Raw genomic sequence first — 25,997 nt, forward strand, 5'->3', positions numbered from 1 at the left:
CATTAATGAATGTGTGATGTATACTGTATATATATTGCATAAGCGAAGAAATAGGAGTTAGCAATAAAATTCAAGTACGAAGATGTCAAATTTAGTAGTCTTTTCAATTCATTAACTGTTTCTGAAAGTAAACTTTTGAAATACTACTTCTTTTCATTGCTTAAGAAATTAATTTGAAACGTTTATGCCCAAAAAGAAGCCTTATTCTTGGCTGGTTTGATGCTTTTTATCGAAACGAAAGCAATTCCAGAAATTTTTCGTGCGAAAACTGTCGGTTCGTTCATAGCTGAAGGTGGCGGGGGGAAGGTATTCCCTCATCTTGACCCTTTCCCTTTAAATGGTAGTCTGCATCTGCTCTCCCCCTGGGTCCGACAATTACTAACTACCGCTATTAAAGGAGATACCTCTAAGTTTTCCCTCCCTTCTTACGAAGGAACCACACGATTACAGTCTGCCCACGGACTATATGTAATTGGCAAACGTCCAGTTAAGACGAGTCGATCTGGATGAGGGGGAAAAGTAAAAATTCGATGCGCACGTTCCGGCTAACATATGTATATCTGCAACAGCTGACATCCCTGAAAACTAATAGATGCGTCTGTAAACCGGATGTTTGCCTTTCCATCTGATCGGGGGTCAGACTGCAGTGTAATGATGAAAAAATGTAATTATATAGCAACTGAAAGAACATATTGCGACATTTTTGAAGCAAAAATTTTTTGCCCTCGTTCTCCCGATATACCTTAAAATTTGTCCAAATTTCAAGAAAAGAGTGAAATTTACAGACTTGGGGTTGATGATACCGCGCTATTTCACCGTCTGCATGTGGCACACACATTCATCTGCAAAACTTGAGAAAGATGTCTTCTCCCATTACTCACCTTAGCTCGCTAAATTTGGAGACATTTCTTATAATTTCCTCAGACTTTAAGACCTCACATTTCAATGACGGGAACACAGGGGAAATTAATTTACTCGTTTAAAATTTAGATTTTTTTTTTTCATTATTACACTATCGTATGGTTTCCTTGTAAGATTTTGCAAGTTTTTTCGATCTCTGGTTATTGGACCTACGTGCTCCCTAAGTTCAAAATTCATTTTATAAATTTCCCACTGTGAATAATTTATAAACTATATTTTTTCCATGTTATTGACACGTCTGAATCTTAATTACAGGAAAAAAAGAAAAAAAGTTTTTGTTTAAAAACACTATATACTGCTTCAAAAAAAAGAAAAAAAAAAAAAACATCGCAACCTTCCATGTTCTACCGCAAAGCTAATGGTTCTAAAAGGGCTAAATAGAGCAATAGAAACGGTTTTTGTTTCCGCACAATGGATTTAACCAAGGGTTATGGCTTTGCTATCTTTCAACTCTCATTATCAACTGCTAATGTTTGCTTACTGATAATCTACAAGAGTTTAAGCAGAGCGTTTGTTTTCAGTACATTTTAAACTGAATTCAAGCATTTTAACTTTACGAGTCACTTTTTTTTCAAACCTGTATTGGTATTTCTCAGTTTTTATCTAAGTACTTAAGTTTCTCGAAAAGAAAATAAGTTAAATGAAATCATTCTGATTTTTTTTTAACACCGTCACTTGATTTTTTTTCCTGTAAAAACAGGAAAAATTATTTCTCTTCATTTTTGTAAAAGTTTTACAATCTGATTAAATATTAAAACATTTTATGCTTCAAAAGTATTTCTTGCACAAAAATTGTTATCTTTAGAACTTCACTTTTCTATCCCTTCCTCTTGTCTTTTACAATTCTTCTTTCAGAAGAACATGTTAAGGAATTTTGTTCTCAGCTTTTCAATAATGTAAACACTTATAGAGTACAAGAGGCAAGTCGTTGGTGGTTTTCCAGCGCCATTATTTGTACACAGTCAGTCACTTCGATGGAACTGCCACTTGAATAAGCAAAAATCGTGACATCATTTTACGTGCAGTTAACTGCCAACAACGACCAGAATCAGATTAAGATAAGGAAGGACTTCACGTACATCCACAGTCTTCAACAATCATCTTCGGCAAATCGGTCTTTATTATGTTTAAATCGGGGTCAAAGTAGATTAAAGACATGGGCGAAAGTCTGGTAGGTGCGCAGCAAGGGTGAATGGAAGCGTAAGGATTTCTACTACGATATTCTTCTATAACATGGGTATGAAATGTTGGGTAAGTGTCGGGAGTCCTAGGGCCGTTGCAGCTGCCCATACAAAAATTAGCATAGTAGCCCTTTGGAGCGATGATCCAGTCACCCCAGCCTAGTTCGTCGAAACTGACGTACAGCTTTTGGCGGCAGCAGTGACTGGGGCGACCTCCGCAACTCCTCGAGTGTCTCCGTGACCTCCTCTGCTCCGTCGTTTCTGTGGCAATCACCAGGAATGGTCTGAGCCCCATGAGTTGTTGCTGCTGCTGATGGCCACCGTGTCGAATCTTCCTCGCGGTGGCAGTGGCAGTTACGTTGTTGGAATACGTGATGGAATCCTCCTCGTCGAACAGAACGATTTCGAATTTGGAATCGCAACCCACACAATCTACCAGGAGGGTGAGCTTCTCCCTGCTGTCTCCACCAGAAAACCACTGCTGCACGCTGTTTCCCACATCCAGCTGTCTCCAGCCGTCTTCTGGGGCTTCTTGGCGGTAGGACGCAAGGTGGTGCATGTGCTCCGTGCTGTTGCCAACTCGGAACACGTACAACGTGAGAGACTGGTCCTGCGTCCGGAGCCGGCCCCTGTTCTTCCTGCGGAGTTGAATCCACAGAGTGGCTGCGGTCACTTGCAATTTTGGGTTCATGTGCTCGTGAGAGGGGTAGAAGTCTAGCAACACGTGTCCGTTCAGGCTGCGCCCTGGAAGAGAATGCAATCTGTCAACAAAAATGGAAACAGGATCAAAGGTCATAAGAAATTTCATCAGAAAATAACTGAAACGGAATACTGAAAACCATTACGAAATTTCATTTTTTTAGAAGAATAATTATTTTCAGTGGGAAGATACACAAAAACCATCAAGTGTTTTTAAAACAGAAATTGAAGGAACTAAAAAAAAAAAAAAAAATTAAAAATTTTTGATTCGGAGTGTTCTGTAGTCAGCGATTCCCGAGAAGCCCGTCTTCAAGAGTTTTTGAGTATTGCAACAACAAAAACCAAAAAAAGAGTATGAAAGGAATCAAAATTCAATATAATTATGTCTTAGAGTGAGCAGAAAAACATTTTAAATACTTACGCCATGGTTTGATGTAACCAAATGAAGAGAAAATTGATTTACAAAAATTCATATCACAAATGCGGAGATTTTCAACATTGGTTCTTCAGGAATTTCAGTATATCTCCAAACTGTATTCGACGCCTCATTTTTGACCCCGACTTTTAACTTTGTCGTCAACTTGGTGATACATCGCCCTGTTGGTTGCAAAAACTTTGTAATCAAATGGTGATGCATAACCAAATAAGCGTCTATTAATGCCATTACTCCAGTCTTCAAAGAAATTAACTCTGATTTTCAAAAATGTGTAAAATAAACTTATTCTTTTTTTTTTTTTTTACAGAAAAAATAAAATTTTGACCTACGTTCGCCCCAAACTATATTAAAACAAATATTACCAATAATCTCTTAAAAAAGCACCAAACGCAAAATTTTCAGTATTGTTCTATTAAAATTTAGTTGTAAACTTTTTACATTACTACCCTTCTACAAATGCGCGCATTAATTACTTATACCGTGCCTCAACTTTCCACAAGAGTGAATATAGTAACTAGTAAGACCCATTAAACCGCACATGTAGAAAGAAAGGAGATCTTCTACAATACTTATAGATAATTCGCTGATCGAGTAACGCTCCTGACATCACCAACAATGTAACTGGCGCCACGGCATGATAATTTGATAATATTTTTTGGTAATGTTTGACATGCAGATAAATGCTTTATTTTGACAAGGCTGAACTGGATCCGGTAACTTAACTGTTTTACTGGTAAGACTGTCATTTTAGAAGAATGAAGAAACGAAAAAGTGGCCAACAATGAACGCTATCTACTAGAGTTTAGTATTAATCCACTGGAGTAAGGGTTAAAATTTCAACTATAAAATATCATTAAACTGGCAAATGCTTCGTTCTAATGTATAAGCAATTTTTAACCGTCATACCTTAACGGGCGATTTTCTAGTGATAATATAATTGGAAAGGTGCCCCTTTCATTCTACCTGTTAGAGAATATCACATTTGATTTTAATGTAAGAGATCTCTCTCTCTCTCTCTCTCTCTCTCTCTCTATATATATATATATATATATATATATATATATATATATATTGTATATATATATATATATATATATATATATATATATATATATATATATATATATATATATATATATTGTATATATATATATATATATATATATATATATATATATATATATATATATATATATATATATATATATATATATATATATATATATATATATATATATATATATATATATTGTATATATAATAATGTATCTTTGTAGACTCCCTCCAATGGGCTGTTTTCCTTTTTCTCTTCCAGTTTGTGGATGGTACAACGTCAGGCCATAAATCTTACTCCGGTAAAATTAGAAAAAGTCTGTGTGACTCTGAAAAGAGTTCCATAGTTAGTTTTAAGCCAGTGGATAACAATATTTATCACATGCCATGAAATAAGGTGTATGCTCTCCTTATCTTACTAACCGCAAACTGGGTGCACTAAATATGTCTAGCTGGCTGAAATAACTAATAAAATCTTGAGATTGTTCCCTTCAACTATAAGATCACCAACTGAGTTGCAAATCTTGGTCAAGTTTATTTTTAAACTAGTGGTACACGCACGACTTCGTCCATAGTAGAAAATTAAAAGGTCATTCCATTCGCCTGTATATTTACAAATAATGGATGATGAATTTCTCGCCAATGTTACGGTTCCACGTTATGATAATTTGGTAATTTATTCGCCCACGTTGTGATAATTGCTCGGTAAAATGTTCTTGAAATTGGAATAGAAAAAGAACAAAATCGAATTTTCGAAAAATCGCTTCGAGGTGCACACCCCCATGCTACAAACTAACTTTGTGCCAAATTTCATGAAAATCGGCCGAACGGTCTAGGCGCTATGCGCGTCACAGAGATCCAAACATCCATACAGAGAGACTTTCAGGTTTGTTATTTAAAAAGAAAAGAAAAGAAGAAATATAAAGAAGTAAAGAAAAGAAAGATAAAGAAAGGTAATTTTCAGAGCATATTCTTTCCCATTTTATTAAATTTCTGTGAACAATGGGCTTAAAATTGGAATAGAAAAAGAACAAAATCGAATTTTTGAAAAATCGCTTCGAGGTGCACACCCCCATGCTACAAACTAACTTTGTGCCAAATTTCATGAGAATCGGCTGAACGGTCTAGGCGCTATGCGCGTCACAGAGATCCAAACATCCATACAGAGAGACTTTCAGGTTTGTTATTTAAAAAGAAAAGAAAAGAAGAAAGATAAAGAAGAAAAGAAAAGAAAGATAAAGAAAGATAATTTTCAGAGCATATTCATTCCCATTTTATTAAATTTCTGTGAAAAAATGGGCTTAAAATTGGAATAGAAAAAGAACAAAATTGAATTTTTGAAAAATCGCTTTGAGGAGCACACCCCCATGCTACAAACTAACTTTGTGCCAAATTTCATGAAAATCGGCAGAACGGTCTAGGCGCTATGCGCGTCACAGAGATCCAAACATCTATACAGAGAGACTTTCAGGTTTGTTATTTAAAAAGAAAAGAAAAGAAGAAAGATAAAGAAGAAAAGAAAAGAAAGATAAAGAAAGATAATTTTCAGAGCATATTCTTTCCCATTTTATTAAATTTCTGTGAAAAATGGGCTTAAAATTGGAATAGAAAAAGAACAAAATCAAATTTTCGAAAAATCGCTTCGAGGTGCACACCCCCATGCTACAAACTAACTTTGTGCCAAATTTCATGAAAATCGGCCGAACGGTCTATGCGCTATGCGCGTCACAGAGATCCAGACATCCTACAGACATCCAGACATCCTCCGGACAGAGAGAGACTTTCAGCTTTATTATCTTCTTTATCTTTACCTTTACTAATAATAAAGCTGAAAGTCTCTCTCTCCGGAGGATGTCTGGATATCTGTAGGATGTGTGTGACGCGCATAGCGCCTAAACCGTTCGGCCGATTTTCATGAAATTTGGCACAAAGTTAGTATGTAGCATGGGGCTGTGCACCTCGAAGCGATTTTTCGAAAATTCGATGTGGTTCTTTTTCTATTCCAATTTTAAGAAAAAAAATATAATAAGATGGACGAGTAAATTACGAAATTATCATAACGTGGAACCGTAACATGGGCACAAGCCAATTGGCGAGATACGAAATTATCATAGCGTGGAACCGTAAGATGGGTACAAGCCAACTGGCGAGAAAATTCACCATACATTATTTGTAAATATACAGGCGAACCAAAAGACCTTTTGATTTTACTATTACGGGCAAAGCCGTGCGGGTATCACTAGTACACTAATAAAAATTCAGGAAATTTTTGTGTTAAATGTGTGTGTGGAGTGTTTACAGTGCAGAAAAAATTACAGTAAATAGTATATTCAATAAATTCATGTACAGTGAATAGTACCAAAAAAAAAAGAAGCGGTGCAGTGCCAATGGATACAGCACGTGACTTACAGTGCAAAGCAGATAACACCGTATCACCCTCACTCTGTGTTTCACAACAAGTATGGTGGCTGGCAAAGGCGCCAGCCAATACGTAGGTCCCAAGATCGAGTCTGCATCTCGCATTTTGCGCTTTTTAACTCTCGTTTTTACAGTAAAATAGGATTTTACGGTAAAAGTTACTGGCAACATGGATGCCAGTAACTTTTACCGTAAAATTTCAGGATTTTTTTTTAACAGTGTACTTGATGAAAATGTATCAATGTAATTGATCTCGTCAATTGCTCGAAATGATATGTTTTGTATACAAAACATATCATTCCGAGCAATTGACGAGATCAACTACATTGATAAATTTTTCTCAAGTATGTATCTTGATAGTTTTAATAGCTTGATAGTTTTAATACTTAATAGTTTTAATAGTTAACAAGCTTTAGAAGTAAATTTATCTTTTTTTCTTCAAAGAATAGAAATCTATATCCTAAATGCAGTTCTAATTTTTTGCATATTCCACAGAGAGTTTTTGTAACCATATAAATACTTTGATTTCTAATCGAACTCGTTTTTTACATCCAATTAGATTAAAATTATAGATCTTGTGAATCTTTATTATTATTATCTTTATATTATCTTTACTAATAATAAAGCTGAAAGTCTCTCTGTCCGGAGGATGTCTGGATGTCTGTAGGATATCTGTAGGATGTCCGGAGGATGTCTGTGACGCGCATAGCGCCTAAACCGTTCGGCCGATTTTCATGAAATTTGGCACAAAGTTAGTATGTAGCATGGGGGTGTGCACCTCGAAGCGATTTTTCGAAAATTCGATGTGGTTCTTTTTCTATTCCAATTTTGAGAAAAAAAAATACCATAAGATGGACGAGTAAATAACGAAATTATCATAACGTGGAACCGTAACATGGGCCGAAGCCAATTGGCGAGATACGAAATTATCATAACGTGGAACCGTAAGATGGGTACAAGCCAACTGGCGAGAAAATTCACCATACATTATTTGTAAATGTACAGGCGAACCAAAAGACCTTTTGATTTTTCTATTACGGGCGAAGCCGTGCGGGTACCACTAGTATTGAATATCCACCCTCCACAACAATCACGCGATTAAAAAAAAAAAAAAAAAACAGTGTTTTTTCCCATTGAAATCTTGACCTCTTGCCAGAGCAGAGGGAATTAACTCAGAGACACAGGAAACTTTGCATGATAATTTGTGTAAGCAGTTTAGGAAATTAAAGACAGGCATATTTCCAAGGGAGGGGTTGGCAAAGGTCGTGAACGCAATGAAATTTTATCAGAAAACCACATAACTGCTCCCACTTATTTGTAAAAACATTAGTTTTTCAAATAAGGGGGGTAATTGACCCCTTCGTCCATAAGCCTTCTAAATGACGGGCCTAGTTCAAGGGGTAGTTTGATGTTGTCGTTGAGATGATAAAAAATTTGAAGTATTACAGTGTATTAGGTATGTAGCTACTTTGTAATCAGGGTTCGTACACTCCTTCAAAATTCCTCCAATACTCCTTTATTTATAAAAAAATTTTGAAGAGCCCTTCAAACTCCTTCATTTTGGTTTTAACTCCTTCAAAACTCCTTCTTTTTTAATTCAAGACTACATAATCTTCCTCTATGACAGTAACTTAAAATACTTCGATTGACAACTAACTTCGTCACTAAAGCGATTTTAATGTGGTCATTTCGTGCATTTATTTTTTTCGATTTACAAATTGATCATAGTTAATTCATAAAAGTTGAAGGTGACATTTTTATTAGATGACATAGGTGAAGTACAACATGCTTAAATGGTGCTTGGCTATTTTTTCAAGTTTTATGATTATTGTTTTTTCCTCCACCACCCTCTCAGCAGCAAAAGTAAAGCTGTCTAAGTATTATTTAAATATTTAAAACTACATAAGTAAATGTACTGCATTAAGTGATTGCAGTAAAAAAAAATTGTTTAGTTAATTGCAGTTATGATATTGTAAATAGGGTCATCCACATGCTTTGAGAAGGAGACGGGCTCATGAAATTGTGACAAGGGGAAGAGAGAGGGTAACAAAAAGTGACATCACACAGTTATTGTAACAATATGTTTGTAGAAAAGTATGACGTGACAAGAGAAGTTTGGGATGAAGTGTGACACTTTGTGATAAAGGGTGCTGATGGTCAAATATATTGAAAAAAAGTGTGACATCATTTAATGACACTCCATTAGTACTCCTTCAAAATCTCATTTTACTCCTTCAAAACTCCTCCAAAACTCCTTCATTTCATTTCTGAAACTGAGTATGAACTCTGTGTAATGTGCCACTCGTATTGAAGGAATTTTTTATGAACATCTCAAAATTCAGGCTTCTTGCCAGAGCAGAAATAATTAACTCACAAATTTTATGCGATTGTTTGTGTAAAAAAGTCACGAAACTCCGCACTAAAGCTTAACGTTCTGCGAAATTCAAAATATTTTGTAGATATTCTCTTTATTTGATTTTTTTTCCTAACGATCTCAGAAATTCAACTCTCTTGCCAGAGTTGAAGACATTAACTCAAAGTCACGAAATTTTTCACGGTAATTAGTCTTAGTTAATTAGTACAAATTTTAAACACTAAGGCTAAGGGCTCCGCAGAGTTTCGATTTTTTTTGGTCCACCCTACTGTGGCTTGAAGGGTTTTTTCAAGTCAAATCTTTAAGTAACTTTTCCCCCACTTCATAAGTATCCAGGCTGTTAACATGTTTTGTGTTTAAATCACATAATACTTCAGTCTTATTTGTAAGTACATAAATTATTCCTAAGCGATCTGTATCCCCCCTTCTTTTTTTTTGTGTGGCGGTCAAATATTATTTTTTAGAATAAATATTATTTGCTTATAGACGATCGTCGCCTGTATTAATTATATTGCAAGCAACGTAAATATGTGTCAGGTTAACAGTAACGCTTGACAAGATTGACAGATAATGAATTGATTTGGGACTTCAATGCAATTTAATGTTTCTTTTGTTATTTATTTCCGCTGATTGGATAATTACTTATTATTCAATCGACCAAGAATCTGGCCAAACGTTTGCGGACAGATTGCACTGACTGAGGCTCTTGACAATTTTTTCAGCTGTCACTGTTTTGAAGTCAAAGCCTACGCAATAGTATTTCTCGGCTTTCAAGATGCAACCAAAATATCCCCATTAAATGAATCTTTAAAACTTTCGTTCATATCTTTACTAATAATAAAGCTGGAAGTCTCTCTGTCCGGAGGATGTCTGGATGTCTGTAGGATGTCTGCATGTCTGTGACGCGCATAGCGCATAAACCGTTCGGCCGATTTTCATGAAATTTGGTACAAAGTTAGTATGTAGCATGGGGGTGTGCACCTCGAAGAGATTTTTCGAAAATTCGATGTGGATCTTTTTCTATTCCAATTTTAAGAAAAAAAATATCATAAGATGGACGAGTAAATTACGAAATTATCATAACGTGGAACCGTAACATGGGCACAAGCCAATTGGCGAGATATGAAATTATCATAACGTGGAACCGTAAGATGGGTACAAGCCAACTGCCGAGAAAATTCACCATACAATTTTTGTAAATATACAGGCGAACCAAAAGCCCTTTTGATTTTTCTATTACGGGCAAAGCCGTGCGGGTATCACTAGTGTAAAATAATCTGCCAAACTAAATTAGGCAAATGCTTAAAGAGTACAAAAACTTTCATTAATTAGGCTTTGGTGTAATTTAAAACAACCGCCAAAATTCACTCCTCATTTTGGAAACATTTCGAATGAAAATTATTATCATAAGCATTATTTCATGATAACCACAAGTATCTCAGCATTTGGCGATAATATGTCTTTGACGAAAATTACCGACAGACCATTCTTCAAAGTAGGGAGGGGGAGCAGTGGTTGGAAAAACTACATTTTTTTGTAGCAAACTACAACTACAACTACTTTTTCTAAATTGTAGCAACTACAAACTACTTTTGAAATGTAGTCACTACTTTGCTACTTTTCAAAAAATAAGTAAATAAGCATACAATAAGTAAATACACACTAGGGTGCCCCGCGAAAAATGAAAGTCGATTTCACCCTCTTAAAATTTTCCTCTTACGTCAAAACAATTGGGGAAAATGTTTCATATGATTTGAACAACGGCAACCGTGTCAACTTGCGTCTAAAAGGCCTAATCGGAAAAAAAAGAAACCTTTTTTTAGAAACTCGAAATTTCTAAAAAAAAAAAACTTTTTTTTAGAAACTTGAAATTTCTGTTGATAAAACGTTGCTCCAATATCCCACATTCACCGCGCAAACATTTATTCAAATTAAAATACATTTAGATATCCTACACTTGGCCTAAAATTTATAATTCTCTTTAAGAATTAAGTTTTATTCCATTCATTTTTTTAAAAAAATGGAAATAAAATATCAAGTTCAAAAATTATGAGCGAACATACTTTTAGATCAACATTTGCAAATGAATAATAAAAATATAGATTAAAAAATTGTTTACTTAACCTTGAAAAAACCCATATCTTTGAGTACTGTGTGCGAGACTTATACACTACAGGAGAATATTACAGGAGAGCAAAAAAATCTCTTTAACGCTAATTAACTACTTTACTAAAAAAAAATTTTCAGCTTGAGAATTTCGTAAAATTTACCTTACATTTTAAAAAATATGTAGGTATCGATTAAAAGCAATTTTTTGAAGAAAATTATAAATTTCAGGCCACGTGTGGTATACCTAAATATTTTTTTTAATTGGAATAAATGTTTTTGTGGTGCATGTGGGGAATAGGAGCAACGTTTTATCAACAGAAATTTCGAGTTCCCGAAAAAAAGTTCTTTTTACTTCCTTTCAGAAAGAAAAAGGAAGTATAGTATTCGCGAAAATTTTTCACTCAAAAATCGACCTTAACTTCCATTTTGCTCACCCCCGAATGAGTGTTGAGTTTTTTTTTTTTTTTCGACTCGATCACACGTGGATAAATGTCTAAGAACGTATAGACATGCGAAATATCCATTTTGACGATTCCCGAGTTAGTTACAACGAGTTTTCCCGTGACGTCTGTATGTACGTATGTATGTATGTGCGTATGTGTGTATGTATGTCGCATAACTCAAGAACGGTATGCCCTAGAAGGTTGAAGTTTGGTACGTAGACTGCTATTGGGGTCCAGTTGTGCACTTCCCCTTTTGGTTGCATTGATGTTTCTAAGGGGGTCTTTTGCCCTTTTTGGGGGGGGGGAATCATCGTTAATTTCGATGTTAACTCAAGTGGTGTTACAATTTGGCGGACACTTGGCGATATATTGCCAGTCTTTTGATCGCTAACTTGGCGACAAATTTGGCAATTTTTTGAGCAATCACGATTGCTTATTGTTCTCATTTGACTGTTTTTGGCGTTACGCTGATTTTTCCCACCGCCACCCTCCGCACCATCACCGTGGACAGGCGGGCTCCTCACGATGCTGCACCCATAGCGAAAGCCGTCTCCAGGTTGCATCCATGTCCTACACACACGCGCATACATGCACAACTACACACACACGCACACACACACACACACAAACACATACACACACATACACACATACAAACACTTACACACACGCATACATACAGACACCCACACATACACAACTATCCACATATTCATGCATGCACACAGACACAAACACATATGCCTACACACACATACACATACCCCCCACACACACATTCATAAACACACATACACATAACCCGTACACACAAACACACACGCCTACATACACACACTCGTGATTGCAAAAAACATAATTTGAATTCAAGATGTCAAAATTCAAATTATTTAAATCTTGTTCCAATTTGGCCACTGTTGGTGATATTTAGAGAGTAAACTATTAAATCGGTAAAGTGACATCAAATTGGAGTAAAAAGAAGTCATGTGAGGCACACATCAGCTCGTTTTATTTGGCCCAGCGTTACAAGTGCTGGTTACAATTTTAGACGAAGTCAGCACTGGTTGCTGTTGTTTAAATTATATGTTACTTTTTTTACAATAATGTTATGACGTAAAAGGAAAAATATAAGAGAGCGTGCTACTTGAAAAAAAAATTCGATGTTTTTAGGACACCCTAATACACACACACCACATTAACGAAAAAATTTTAAGATTGATAAATTAGCTCATCTGAACATTAGGGTGTGTCTTATAATGCACTTTTTAAAAAAGTTTTGAATTTCTTATGGGGCACCCCTTTAATTGCTTCCTTTTGATGAAAAAATACACACATAAAAGTTTCATAGAATTTGAACATAATTTAGGGGGTGCTACCAGTGATCAAAAATTACATTCATTGTGAAAAATATGATGCAAAAATCAACTCTTGACATATTTTTAATCAACATGAAATTAGATTGGTTGGGTTTAACATAACACAAATACCTATTTCCTATATATACTAGAAAATAATAAGCATTTCATGGTTGTCATTTTATGTAATAATGTCAAAAAAGCATTTGAAAGTTCGGTAATGCCATTCATATTACATGTTTACACATTCGGTCTTTTACATTCAGCAATATTGTAATTTTTCTCTTTGTTACTTCCATGTGACAATACAAACTTTTCACTGATTGCTGCTTATTATCCAGACTAAATAAATAAATTTAAAAGAAAAAAAAGGGAGAGAGTTGACAAATTTTGCAGCAGTGGTAGCACCCTCTAAATATTATTCAATTTTTATTTTTCATATATGAGAATTTTTTTTTCATCCAAAGGAACAAAATGAGAGGGTGCCTCATGAAAAAATAACACCTTTAAAAATAAGACGCACCCTACTGAACATGGACTAAGAATGATCTGTTTTTCTTTTTTTTTTCCCAAAAATGTCCGTTGTTATACTCAACACTGTAATGCTCGTATTTATTGTAAACTGGCCAGGCAATTCAATATCACCCTCTTCTATAACATTTATAGTAGCTTCTATATTTGGTGAATACTGTAAAAGCACTTATTTTCGCGAAACTGTAGTTTTTGCGTGCCTGTCGTAATCGCAAAAATTTAGCATCGCAATTTTTTTCTTTTTTTAAATTTCGGTCTGTTTATATAAATTTCACGAAATACTCAACTCGAGAAATCACCGATATCTTCATTTTCACGAAAATAAGTGCTTTTATAGTATTGAAAGAATGAGCTCTTTGAAATCTAAAACGTTATTCATGGGACATTCTCGGCAGCCAGAAAAAGCAAAGGAGTCACTAAATTGGCGGTTATCGATAATTGATATACTTTTCTTTTTAAGTCAATCTCTATTCAATACAAATATTAGCAAAATATGAAAATTACGATGGTAAACAAACGAATGGCGTCAAACAGATAGAACGTATGGTGTCAAAATGATATGCCTGAGGTCAGCTCGTATTTTTATGAGTCTTATCTCTCATTGCATCCGCTGATGTACTTCTTAAAATTGGGGCAGTCAAATTCGTTTGAACCTAGATTCTTCTTTTTTTTTTTTAAAGTTTAGTTAAAAGTAGTTTGCAGAAATCGCTACAAACTACTATTTTTTTTTGTATCGATCACACTACACTACTTTTTCTGAAAAGTAGTGCACTACACTACAAACTACTAAAAAGTGTAGCTACTACAGTAGCATCGCTACTTGTAGCGCGCTACTTCCAACCACTGAGGGAGAGCATTATCCAAGGTATTTGAAATTTATTTTGAATCGCACTAAGAAGTCACAATAATTGAAGTTTCTCAAAAGAACTAACAAAAGTGTAGGGGGATTACGAGAGGCTACATTTAAAAAAAAGAAGTTTTTACTTCAATAGCCAAGAAACAAGTGAAGTCGTAAGTGAAGGTGGGGTTGATACATTTTTTTTTTTACGCCCATGTAGGTAGAATTCATCCATTTGATTATCAATGAGATGTGTGGCATTAATAAACACCCGGGAAACGTCGGGTAGTAAGCTAGTTATCAATAAAACAGTAAAATGAGCATCGAATAAAAGCATTTAATAGTGCTAACACTTTTTATGCATTATTAACCTGTCAACATCATTCAAAATTTGTTAATTTTTTAAATATGACAACAAGTAAGTAAATTCAGTTAAATACAAATTATTCAATTTTTTGGTAATGGGATAGTAAGATTGACCGAATTTATTATGCAACTTTTCATTTCAGTTAAAAACAACGTGTAAACGTTTCAGAACGCTCGACATAGAATCGAAAGTTGAATTCAAAACAAGAATTTATTTTGTGCAAAAAATTGAGTTTTGAGCGAAAAACAAAGAAATTTCTTTTAAAAATAACGAACATGTGTACTGCAGTTATAAGAAGCTGGGATACAATGAATATTTTAAAATCTAAGACATTAAGTATCTGTGTATTACGAGCGTTAGTGTAAATCGTTTTTCTCCCCAAGTACGGTTACTTGTTGGCAAAAACAACCATCAGGTTAAAACGCGCTTCAACCTTTATCTCAGAGGTCTGGAGAACTTGGTTTCCGCGGAACACTAGGGCTCATCTGAACTTTGACAGGGGTTTTGTGAGTGTATGTTTGCTTAATCAAAGCATAAAAAATTCAGCTAAACGTTCTTTTTTTTTTTAAATAAAAGATGGAATTTTTAAAGGCGGGTTTTCTTATAAAAATACATACAGTGGCTCCCAAAAGCGTTCGTACACTTTGAAATTTTTTAGTAAAACCAAAATAACGCGAAACTGAATTCGAATATGAAGTCCGATATTTTTTCACATTGTTCCTATGTCATTCTAAATAAAAACCTATAGTTTTTTCCAAAATATTGAAGGATCTTCTTTTTTGAAATGGGTCAAAAAACGAAGAGACAGAGAAATAAAACGCCACCAAAGTCATCGTACACTGAAATATTTTCGAATAAATTCATGACTAAAATTATCATATGTTTTGTTTTCATTATTTTTGCATTGTGTTGACCCTTAAGAGTCATTTGGCTTTAATTTTTTTGTTTATTTATTCCTTAATATTGTGTTTATTAATTTAAACTCTCTCGTATTCGCAAAATACCACAAACACCATTCGAAATGTGAATTTTTTCCTCACAGTAGCGATAAATTGGTTTGAAATGTCTCTAAATTAGTTAATTTTTTCCATTCTATAGTAAAGTGCTTGATAAAATGCTTTAACGAAAAGAATCGGACCGAAAACAAGGTAAGAAAAGGCCAACCCTCAAAGTTGACAAAGCTTGATCGGAGATTTACAGTTAAAAATTTTTTGAAAAGTACAAATTAAAGTACTGTAAAAGTTTCTGCAGAGTTAAATGAAAACTTTGCATTTAATTTTCACCTAAAATTGTTCCCCAAGTTCTCTAATTAGCTGGTTAGATGGGGAATCTTCCTACAGAAATTTTCTTGGCCGTGCGAAAAACAGAAAGCTTAACGCTTTTCGTCGCAAAATGAATGATAAATAAGCTTACAACGTTACTTACAGAAGAAAATAAATTTAACATTTTTGGTTAAATTGTTGCATAATTGTAAATAGAAGAAAAATTAGGAACTTAATCTCAAGAACTTAGTTGGAACACTTTATCAGGACGGTGAAGGTGTTCTTGCGTGAGGGTGCATATCAGCATCAGGATTGGGTAGTTTGAAATTTTTTGATGGAATAATGAATCCTGCTTTCATTTAAATATTTTAAAAACCAATTTTAAACTCTTAGTCGAAAATTTGGTTATCGAAAGCAAATTTGTTTTTTGGCAAGACAACGATAAGAAGCACACGGTTTTCAACGTTTGCGTCTAGTGCTTCAAAAGTTGTCCTAAAATTTAGATAATACCCCTTCAGTCTCCAGATTTGAACTTAATGTAATATATTTAGATATATCTGGAGGCTAGATTACGAAAATACGGCTTTGAAATGAAACTAGAGCTAGAAAAAATAAGACTCGAAGTGCGGTTGAACACTTATTCAGAAATTACGCAAAATAAAAGAAAACAAAAATGAAATCTACTTTCCCAGACGTTTAAAAGGTGTTATTGATACTGTATGATATTCTACTAAATCATAACTTAATAAAAAGTTAGATTATTCAATAATATATAGACATTTTTTAAAGTGTGCGAAGACTTTTGTGAGATAAAGTTTTCGAAATTTTTGGTTTTTGATTTTTAAAAAATTAAGTTTTAATATTTTTTATAAAAATTTCATGTAGTTTTGTTGAAAATTGATCATAGATCTTATAATAAAATACCTACTCCGAAATATTAATTCTAACTAATGGATAGGGTCCTATTTCATTGAAAGTCATAGGTGTACGAACACTTTTGGGAGCCACTGTATAAGTGAAAAAAGTCGTTAATTCGTTATTCATTTTTAATTTGAATTGCTACAGTTGTTGTTGTTTTTTTATTCATAGAATATACTTTAGAGAACAATAAATAAATAAATAAATAACGAAACAAATAAATAAATAAATAACGAAACAAATAAATAAATAAAACATCCCCAATAGCTACGTTACTATTTATTACTTCTTAAGATGTTTGTATTGTGATAAGATAAAGTTGAAACAAAAATTTATTAAATTTGAGTGGGATAATTCTTAGAATTCTTATTTTTTCTGCTGTTTGTTCACCCGGTTCCTCCAAGAACACTGTAAGCTCAAATGGCTCCCCAAAGTGTAAAAGGTTGAACACCACTGCTTCATCTGAGCGACTCTCGGCCGAAGACGAGCAGACATAAATTGGGACAGAAACATCTTTGTCACATTTAGAGCAGATAAATTAATTAAAAACAACATTTGGTTAATAATAAAAAAAAAACATTTAAATAATGTGATAATTTAAAAATCAGCGTAGCAAGGATTTATTTGGGAAGGTGGGCTGTGACTGAACTCTTCAAAACGCTTAAGTCAAAGTTACAGTGGCAGACAAAAAAAAAAGATAAAAAGGGTATTACTTGCAATAATTCACATTTAAAAAATATTCTCGAGAAATTCGAGACCAATTGTTCTGTAGCATTTGTCATATAAAATGTATGCTTCCACTGACATGTTTCAATAATAATTAAATCACCCATTCATTTAAAGGACCAGATATTGATGAAACTAAAAACGTTTTAGTAAAAAGGTGAGAATAAACTTTCAGCAATTAACTCAGTAAAAAATTCAGCAATTAATTTACTTATTACGTACAATACTTTTATACATTTTTGTGAAAGTCACTTATATTCACGAAAATATAAGCATTTCTATTAAAAATATCAATTTTATTTGCATGTTTTTGGCTCATAACACGTAATGTTTTCTCTTCTGGCTTATGAAACTTTCAGAAAACTTGACCGCGTACAATTGAATCATTATACTGAAGTTTAAAATAAAAATTTTGAAAATTTGAGGAAATATGAACATTTCAAGCAAGGAATTACTCACTGCGTGTGTGCGAAAGATAGCAATGAATAACTTTCATAATTTAAAATCCAACTAGGTTCCTCAACTCTGAATTATGTTTTGTAGAAAAATGTTCTTAAAAGCTATTAATTCAGAAAGTGTGGGCGACAGTAGGAAAAATGACTAGACCCTCCAGTTATTGAAATAACGTAGATAGACTAGGAAGAACTGAAATGCCTTTATTCTAACTTAAATTATTCTAAATCAGTGCGTGGCAAACAATGATAATGGGGTTGTTTCCTTCAGTCAAAAATAGTACTTTTTGTCACTGAAATTGGTAGAATAAGCAAAGCAAATAATATGGACCCAGAAAAAACTTTCATTTTCCCAACAGTTATTTTTTAATTAATTTTTTAAAATGTCCGATTTTTCAAACAAGGAGTGGTCTTGGTGACGTCACAAATGATGCTCTTTATTTAGCACATCTTTCTACCGCTGTTCGACGTTATGATAATCAAGAAACGAATTAAAATTGCGCTCTACGCTTGCTATCAACCCTATCGTTGCCAATACACGTGAGTGAAGATGCGAATCAAATATTATGATGCGTGAAAATGGCAACACTGAATGGCATTTCATCATTTGTGATGTCATCGGCAGGAAGCGTGAACAATGAAAGTGCACCGATTTAAGTAATTTTTTAAAAATATTAAACTTAAACAAATTATTTAAAAATGGTCAGATTCTATGTTTTTAAGCACGCTCTTTCCGAAGAAAATACTTTTAAAATTTTGGAAACGACCCTATTCATCAAAGGAATAATGTAACGATCTTTTAAAAAAAAATACAACGGAAAAACTGAGGCATACGAGTTTTTTTTATTCCGAAGATTTATGTGTTTTTTTCTTTTTCTTTCTCTCTTTCTTTCTTTCTTTCTTTTTTTTTTTTTTGTCAAAATGCCGATTCTGACCGTGATAGTGGTCTAAAATATTTATCTCCAAGCTAGCGAGAGAAGCGATCCATAGGAAGTTACATAAGTTCCAGGGGATGGCGAGCTACACAGGGCGGTAGCTCCCTAGTAATTTAAAATTATATGCCCATTTCTAGTGTAGTATGCGACAATGATCTCTCGGAGTGTTCGAAATTTCGCTGGACTCGGGCGTAAAAATTAGATGGCGCTAAAGCTATAGCTAGGATGTTTTTTCAAGGAGTGAAAATACTCCTATGTAAGGATGAAACGGAAGATGTCAGGAGAAGAAGATATGTCTACAGTTTTGATTTTTAACGTTTAGATATTCTATATTTAAAAACTTAGAAGGGAATTAAATGTTATACTTTTTTAGAAATCCAATTGCCCCCCCCCCCCCCCCCACCGGTCTCCCTCCTTCATTTTCAATAGTGATAAAATGTTATTTAAAAAACACAGCATAAAATATTCTTGACTAAACTTTTGAAGCGTGTTTCCAATTTTCAATGCGTGAAATATGCTTTAGAGGCGTTAAAAATGTCTCTGGATAGAGTCATAAAATCATTAAGAAACATTCGAGTATTTTTGTAAAATTGACGTTTTTTTGTACTGGGTTTTGTTGTTCCAAAGCACAGAAATATAAACATATATTTCAGCTGTTCATTTTTTTGAATAAAAAAAATATAACGGAAGCGCACATTTCTTTTTTCTCTTTGACGCACACTACCTCTATGACGGTGCATACAAAGGACCCGCCGCCATAATTCATTATGCGAATGGATGCTTATGCATCAGAGATTTCTTCCTTTGTGTTGTGGAGTGAGAGTCTATTTGTTTGATGTATGTGTGCCACCAGACTCGAGTCCGTTAAATGTGACAAATGATAATGATATTCGCGATCATCAATTAAATGTCCGGAACTGGGGATGGCGTTCCGGCATGAAAAGGTCTTCCCCTCGTATCTTCCGGACGAGAGCATCCGGCTTCCCGGAATCGGGCTACTTGGCAAAGCATCAACCCCACTTATTTCGTGAGTGACCTTATTCCGTCTGGGGAGGCTCTATCTCTTTCTGCTGTCACGCGATTCGTTTGTTTGACTTTCAATGATGCGTCTGCATCGTTTGAGCTCTCCATTGTCGGACAGCGCTGTCTGGACTTCTCGTAGACTGTTTTTGCTCAGAAGAGGCTGGAAATTCTCACCATTGGAGAAAAATAAAAATTAGACGCGTCGATTTTGGTTTCGCTCTCATGCTCTAATGGCTATGAAGCTCTGCACAGAAACACTGTGCACAATGCTGTCTGGAAAGTAAATTAATGAGTTTGCTGACCGTTTTTAAAACATTATTATTTTATCTTTTAGAGCTTTTTGCTCTTCAAATAACAGAGGCACCAGTTCTTGCCATCCCCCCCCCCCCCCGAGGCTCCAAAGCACATGCGCCAAAAAATCGTGCGTGCTCTTTTCTCGGAAAGCTTCGCTGGGATCATGAAAAAATTGATTTATAGCATAAGTTGAAGAAAGAAGGCCTTTTCTAGCTTATAATTAAATAGGAAAAAGGAAATAAATTACTCCGCATCAAAGCAGTATTTTAAAATAGGGCAAAGTGAAATAGTTCTAATAAATAACATTTTTCAAAGTAAACAAATTGGAAAATTATTTTGAAAATTGCAGTCAAAAGAGAGCAATGTATTTCATAGTAGAACTTGTATTGAAGCACTATTTTCTATTTTTGGCAGTAAATTTGCCTTTAAACAAAAGTGGGGTGGAAAATTATTACTTTGCTCCACATGTGAGACTGAATGATAATTAGAATATTTTTGTAATACATATTTGGCGAGTGTTGAGAGCGTTAAATAGCCAAATAAGGATTTTGACTCGGACTTTTTTGGTACATCATAGGTCATTTTAGGTTTACAGTACTGTGGCTTTGTCTTACAGGGGGTTCTGGTTGGTTGGGGTAAGTGAGGCCCCTCTTTTTGGAACAATTCGTTTTTGAAGCCTTATACAAAAGCTTTGAAACAAACAAAAAATAAATAAATGAATAATAATAAAATAAATAAATAAATAAATTTATTGTCTAATTGTATCTTGAACTTTATTGACAAACAAAAATTCATCATTAGTTTCTAAATATTTTTTTCTGTTTAAAATCTCACAACTTACAATATATATATATATATATATATATATATATATATATATATATATATATATATATATATATATATATATATATATATATATATATATATATATATATATATATATATATATATATGAACTATTCACGAAAATCATACCTAAATTAAAATTAACGGTTGAATGACCATTAGACTATTTCGGATAAAATTTGGTGTTTTGAACTAAGAAAGCTACTGGCTAATTTTTATATAAGTTTGAAAGTTTGGTGTGTATTTCTCTTAAAAAGAAAAAACAATATGATTTGCATATATAATTTTAAATATTTAACCTTTTTTATGTTTTCTTAGAAAATATATCTAGAAAACTGCATTTTAGCTTGTAAAAAATCTATTTTGCCAATGTTTCCAATGTCCCAGAAACCCCCGGAAAAAATGATTTTTTCAGCATCGCCTCAAAATTTTGCATCTCTAGTGATGACCACAACATACTACATGAAATTGGAATTGTATGAAAGTAAGTTGCTGTGTTGCTCAAGGTAAATCTTTGGAACCCCTTAGAAAAACGGAAAAAAAAAACAGCCACTGCTTAGAGTTAGGCTACCCTACATGTAAGCAGTTTTCATTATAAATCTCATTCTTTACACGTTAGATTCTTTTTCACCAGTGAATTACAAAGGTCGGAGCTGTCCTAATTTTCCTAAAACACCTATTAAAAAAAACTGTCCTAAAACTCCTAATTTTTTGAATTTTGTCCTTAATACACTAAAATTTTCATTATTTTACCTCTTATTTTTGCAAAAAAAAAAAAAGAGAGAGAGAAAGAAAGAAAAAAAAATGAAAAGAAAAAAAAAACAAAAAGTTCCACTGAAATTGATTCAAACTTTTTTTGCTTGTCTTGTTCACTTACATTGTTTACTTTTTGCTACTCCGATTTAAGCTTGTACGGCACTTGAGTACGGTAGAAGCGTGTGACATGATGTAAGTTCAATAGATTTGACACAGGCGTGTGGAATGACGAACGATCAACTTGAACCAGTGCTCAGTTGACTTTTAAGATCCTTTTTCAGCCTACTTTCCCGAAAAAATTTTTAAAAGAAAAAGAAAGATATGAAAGGCGACGTAATGCATCGTAAAAATATCGCGGGAAAAAAGAGTTGAAAATCAATAAAATAATTACATGAATAATGAAAAATTAAAAATTGGAAAGTAGGATTTTGGGATGGACTGAATGTGTATCTTTCGCGCGATCTGTCTTTCTGGCTTTCACCACTAATAACTTCTGAAGGAGTGGTCCGATTCGAACAAACTCGCAGTCCGAAGAGGAAAAAGTTATTTCGAAAGGTCTCGGTGAGGACACCTTATTCCCATATTTCATTTTTTGATAAGAGCAATTTTTTGTTTAATTTTGAACAGTTCAAAAAAACTTAATATTAGCCCACGGGTAAATTTAGACAAATGTAGATACCGAGCTTAAAGTATTTGTTTCTAGCAAAGCTTTTGACGAAGAACATGTTCAAGAATGAACATTCAAAATGAACATTCTTCAGCTAAGAATGGGGAGGTTTCCTTCAGTCAAAAGTACTACTTTTAGCCATTGAAATGGATAGAATGAGCAAAAAAATAACATGGACCCAGAAAATACTTTCATTTTCCCAACAGTTTTTTTTTAATTAATTTCTTAAAATGTCCGATTTTTCAAACAAGGAGTGATCTTGATGACGTAACAAATGATGCACTTTGCCGCATCTTTCTACTACGGTTCCACGTTATGATAATCAAGCAGCGAATTAAAATTTGCGCTCTACGCTTGCTACCAACCATATCGTTGCCAATACACGTGAGTAAAGATGCGAATTAAATATTTTGCACTGTGAATGGCAGCACTGAATGGCATTTCATCATTTGTGATGTCATCGGCAGAAGCCTAAACTATGAAAGCACTCCGATTTAAGTATTTTTTTTTAAATATTAAACGTAAACCAATGTATCAAAAAATGGTCAGATCCTATGTTTTTAAGCTTGCTCTTTCAGAAAAAAATACTTTAAAAATTTTGGAAACGACCCCATTATAACTTTAATTCTTATATACGTAATATATATCGCTCATTTGGAAGAAGAATGCCACAATACGAAGAAATGAAATTTTAACAGGAGAAGCGTATTTAGTAATTCACTTATTTATTCATTCATTCACTCACTTTCTTTTATTCATTCACTCTTTCACTCACTCATTTATTTTTCTTCATATATTATGTACTTTATTTATTTAATTATTTGCTTACTGTTTCATTATCTTTCCACTTATTTATTCATTCCTTAATTGACTGATTTATTTTATCAAATGTATTTTCATAGTCGAATGGAAAATATTTCATTCGAAAAATGTTTTATTTTTAACTTTGCCTCCCAAAAAAACATTTAAATTTTCCTCTTTTTTTTTTAAGGCGCAGATTTCATGCTAAAAATAAAAAATACTTTCAATGCCAGTTTTATATTATGAAATACAATGTTTTTTTCTTTATGTACTGTAATTTTCAAAACAAATTTCCAATTTATTTATTCTGAAATTGCTCAGTCATCTTAACTGCTTTACTTTGCCCCACATTCTCCTACTTAAATTTTAGGAATTGTGAGAGAACAATTTAGGGCGTATGAACGAAGGAGCTGCATACCTGCTGAATACTTTTGGTTTTCGCGGGAGCTATTCACTTTTCAAAGTTATCTCACAATTTCCTCCTTAAGTGTGATTTTCTGCAGCTTTTTGATATAACTTGGCCAAAATTATTTCAAGAACTGCCACAAACCCACAAGAGATCAAGCGTGAAAAAAAATGACCAACATTTGCAAAAATTACCTCAATTTAGATATTTTTCTTTCCACTACTTTTAAACTTACCCAAAAATTCTAAAGATCGTAACATTAATTAATTATATTGTTCATAGTAGCCAAGATTAAAATACAATTCTAAATTTTTTTTTATTCGTCAAAAAGTTTTTTATTTTTCGTTTTCATATTTCTGATGAAAAATGCAATGTTTTTACATTTTTGATTGGTATTGGATATTTTTTCACATTCCATTATTATTACTATTATTATTATTATTATTATTATTGTTACTATTGTTAAGCTTTGATAAAATCTATAGTTTGAGCACACCTAACTTGGCAGCAACATAATGCTGTGATTTGGATCTGCTTAACCATTACAATGCTGCCAGGTTAGATATGCTTCAACTATAGTAAATACATTTGTTCATTAATTATCATGTTCATCTCGAGCGCGAATTTTCAAATGTCATAAAGTTAGATGCAAGATTGAATTAAAGAAGTTTAGTCTTAACATATTTTCAATGTAAAAGCGTACTGTGTTTTTCAACTGTTATTTATTTTTTTTTCATATAAAGATCTACTGTTTTTCAAAATGAAATCTATTATTTGTGCTTCTTTGAAAGATGCTTGGCATGCAGTTGATACCGACTGGGTAATATGATTGAAAACTACCTTTAGATCCGTCGGATGCAAATTCAGGCAATTCAATCCAAGTGACAACCAGCCGACATAAGTTATTGTTTCGACTGCTTGCGCATGGAGTGATTACCTAAAAGGAACAAAGGAAATCTCTCAATCGATAGATGCAACAATAAGAAGTTTTTAAGTTAGTCCATTGAACAAGGACTTATATTACAGAATTAAAAATTAAAAGAAAAAAAAACCTTGAGCCCGATTGCGGCAACTCATATTTGGATGAATCTCAACGACCAGAACACAGATAAAATTTTAAATGTAACACTTTTGGGACAACACAAAAAAGGGAGGATAATCGCAACTACCAAATTTTGCTAGCTGCTGAAACAGAATCAAAAGGCAAAATTGAAAATCCTTTTAAAAGCCTAGCTTACTAAAACGTAATAGAAGTATTTTATTTGTTAACAAATAGAAAATGGCAGCAGGTAACAATTTCAAATCATATACTTTCTACAACTCCCTTCCCCCCCCCCCTCCGTCATAAGGCTGTGGCGTTATCCGCCATAAACCTTTCAGCAGTCCACTATATTATCCTTGCAGAGTGCAAAGCACCTCTTCAAATCTAAAAGGTTTATTACTTTGCCTGAAGAGTACAAGGGACAGTTATTAATACTTACTGCGGTGTACTTATTCATGTAGAAAGTCACGACCTGTTAGTATCAAAATTACAGGAGTTAAGTCCATTGGAACAGGAAAAAGGAACAAGTCTCTCCAAATTTTTCCATATAAAACCTGAGTAAATTCCTGCTGCAAGATCTCTCTCATTGTCTTTTTAACCTCATGGAAGTTCCAAATAAATTCTATCATACGTAAGAAAAAATCATTCTTTTGATTGCTATGAATATTCATCGAAAAAATCGATGATTCCCTATACCCGATTAGTTTTTTTGCCAATAAATCAACTTTATAATTTTTTGAAAACGAAAATTTTGAAGGAAAAAGGTGTTAAATTTCTTAATTTAATTCTTCTATTCCCCTTGAATATGTACATTGTACATAAATACAATGTTGCAACTTGTCTCATGTGTCAATATTTTCTACAAACTCTACCTGTAGCATAGAGCTTAAGAGTACCTCATAGCTTTCATAGAGGGCAAAAATCCTAAATTAAGTGGCTATTAATAATGAAATAGTAGCTACTAAATTATAGCTGTTTACTGGTCACTAGCTCAAGCAAATATTTGAATTTTTCTGTCTAGTTAACAGAATGCAATTTTATAAAGAATAATAATTTTTAAAATTGGCTGAGAGAACTCTAATTAATTTCTGAGACATAATTTTAAAAACCTATAGAAATGACAAAAATAAATCATCACTTG

At 33.5% G+C, this 25,997-nt stretch overlaps 1 protein-coding gene across 1 annotated transcript in view; it reads right to left on the bottom strand.

Moving 5' to 3' along the window:
• Positions 1 to 1,679: 1,679 nt before the first annotated feature.
• Positions 1,680 to 25,997, bottom strand: part of LOC129235104 (inhibin beta B chain-like) — a 60,976-nt gene continuing 36,658 nt past the window's right edge. Inside the window, exon 2 of the mRNA XM_054868788.1 lies at positions 1,680 to 2,846. Within this exon, the coding sequence (XP_054724763.1) occupies positions 1,993 to 2,846 (854 nt within the window). The 3' untranslated portion in view covers positions 1,680 to 1,992. The remainder of the gene's footprint in view (positions 2,847 to 25,997) is intronic.

This window comes from Uloborus diversus, chromosome 2, assembly GCF_026930045.1.
Source record: "Uloborus diversus isolate 005 chromosome 2, Udiv.v.3.1, whole genome shotgun sequence".
Classification (NCBI taxonomy): Eukaryota; Metazoa; Arthropoda; class Arachnida; order Araneae; family Uloboridae; genus Uloborus; species Uloborus diversus.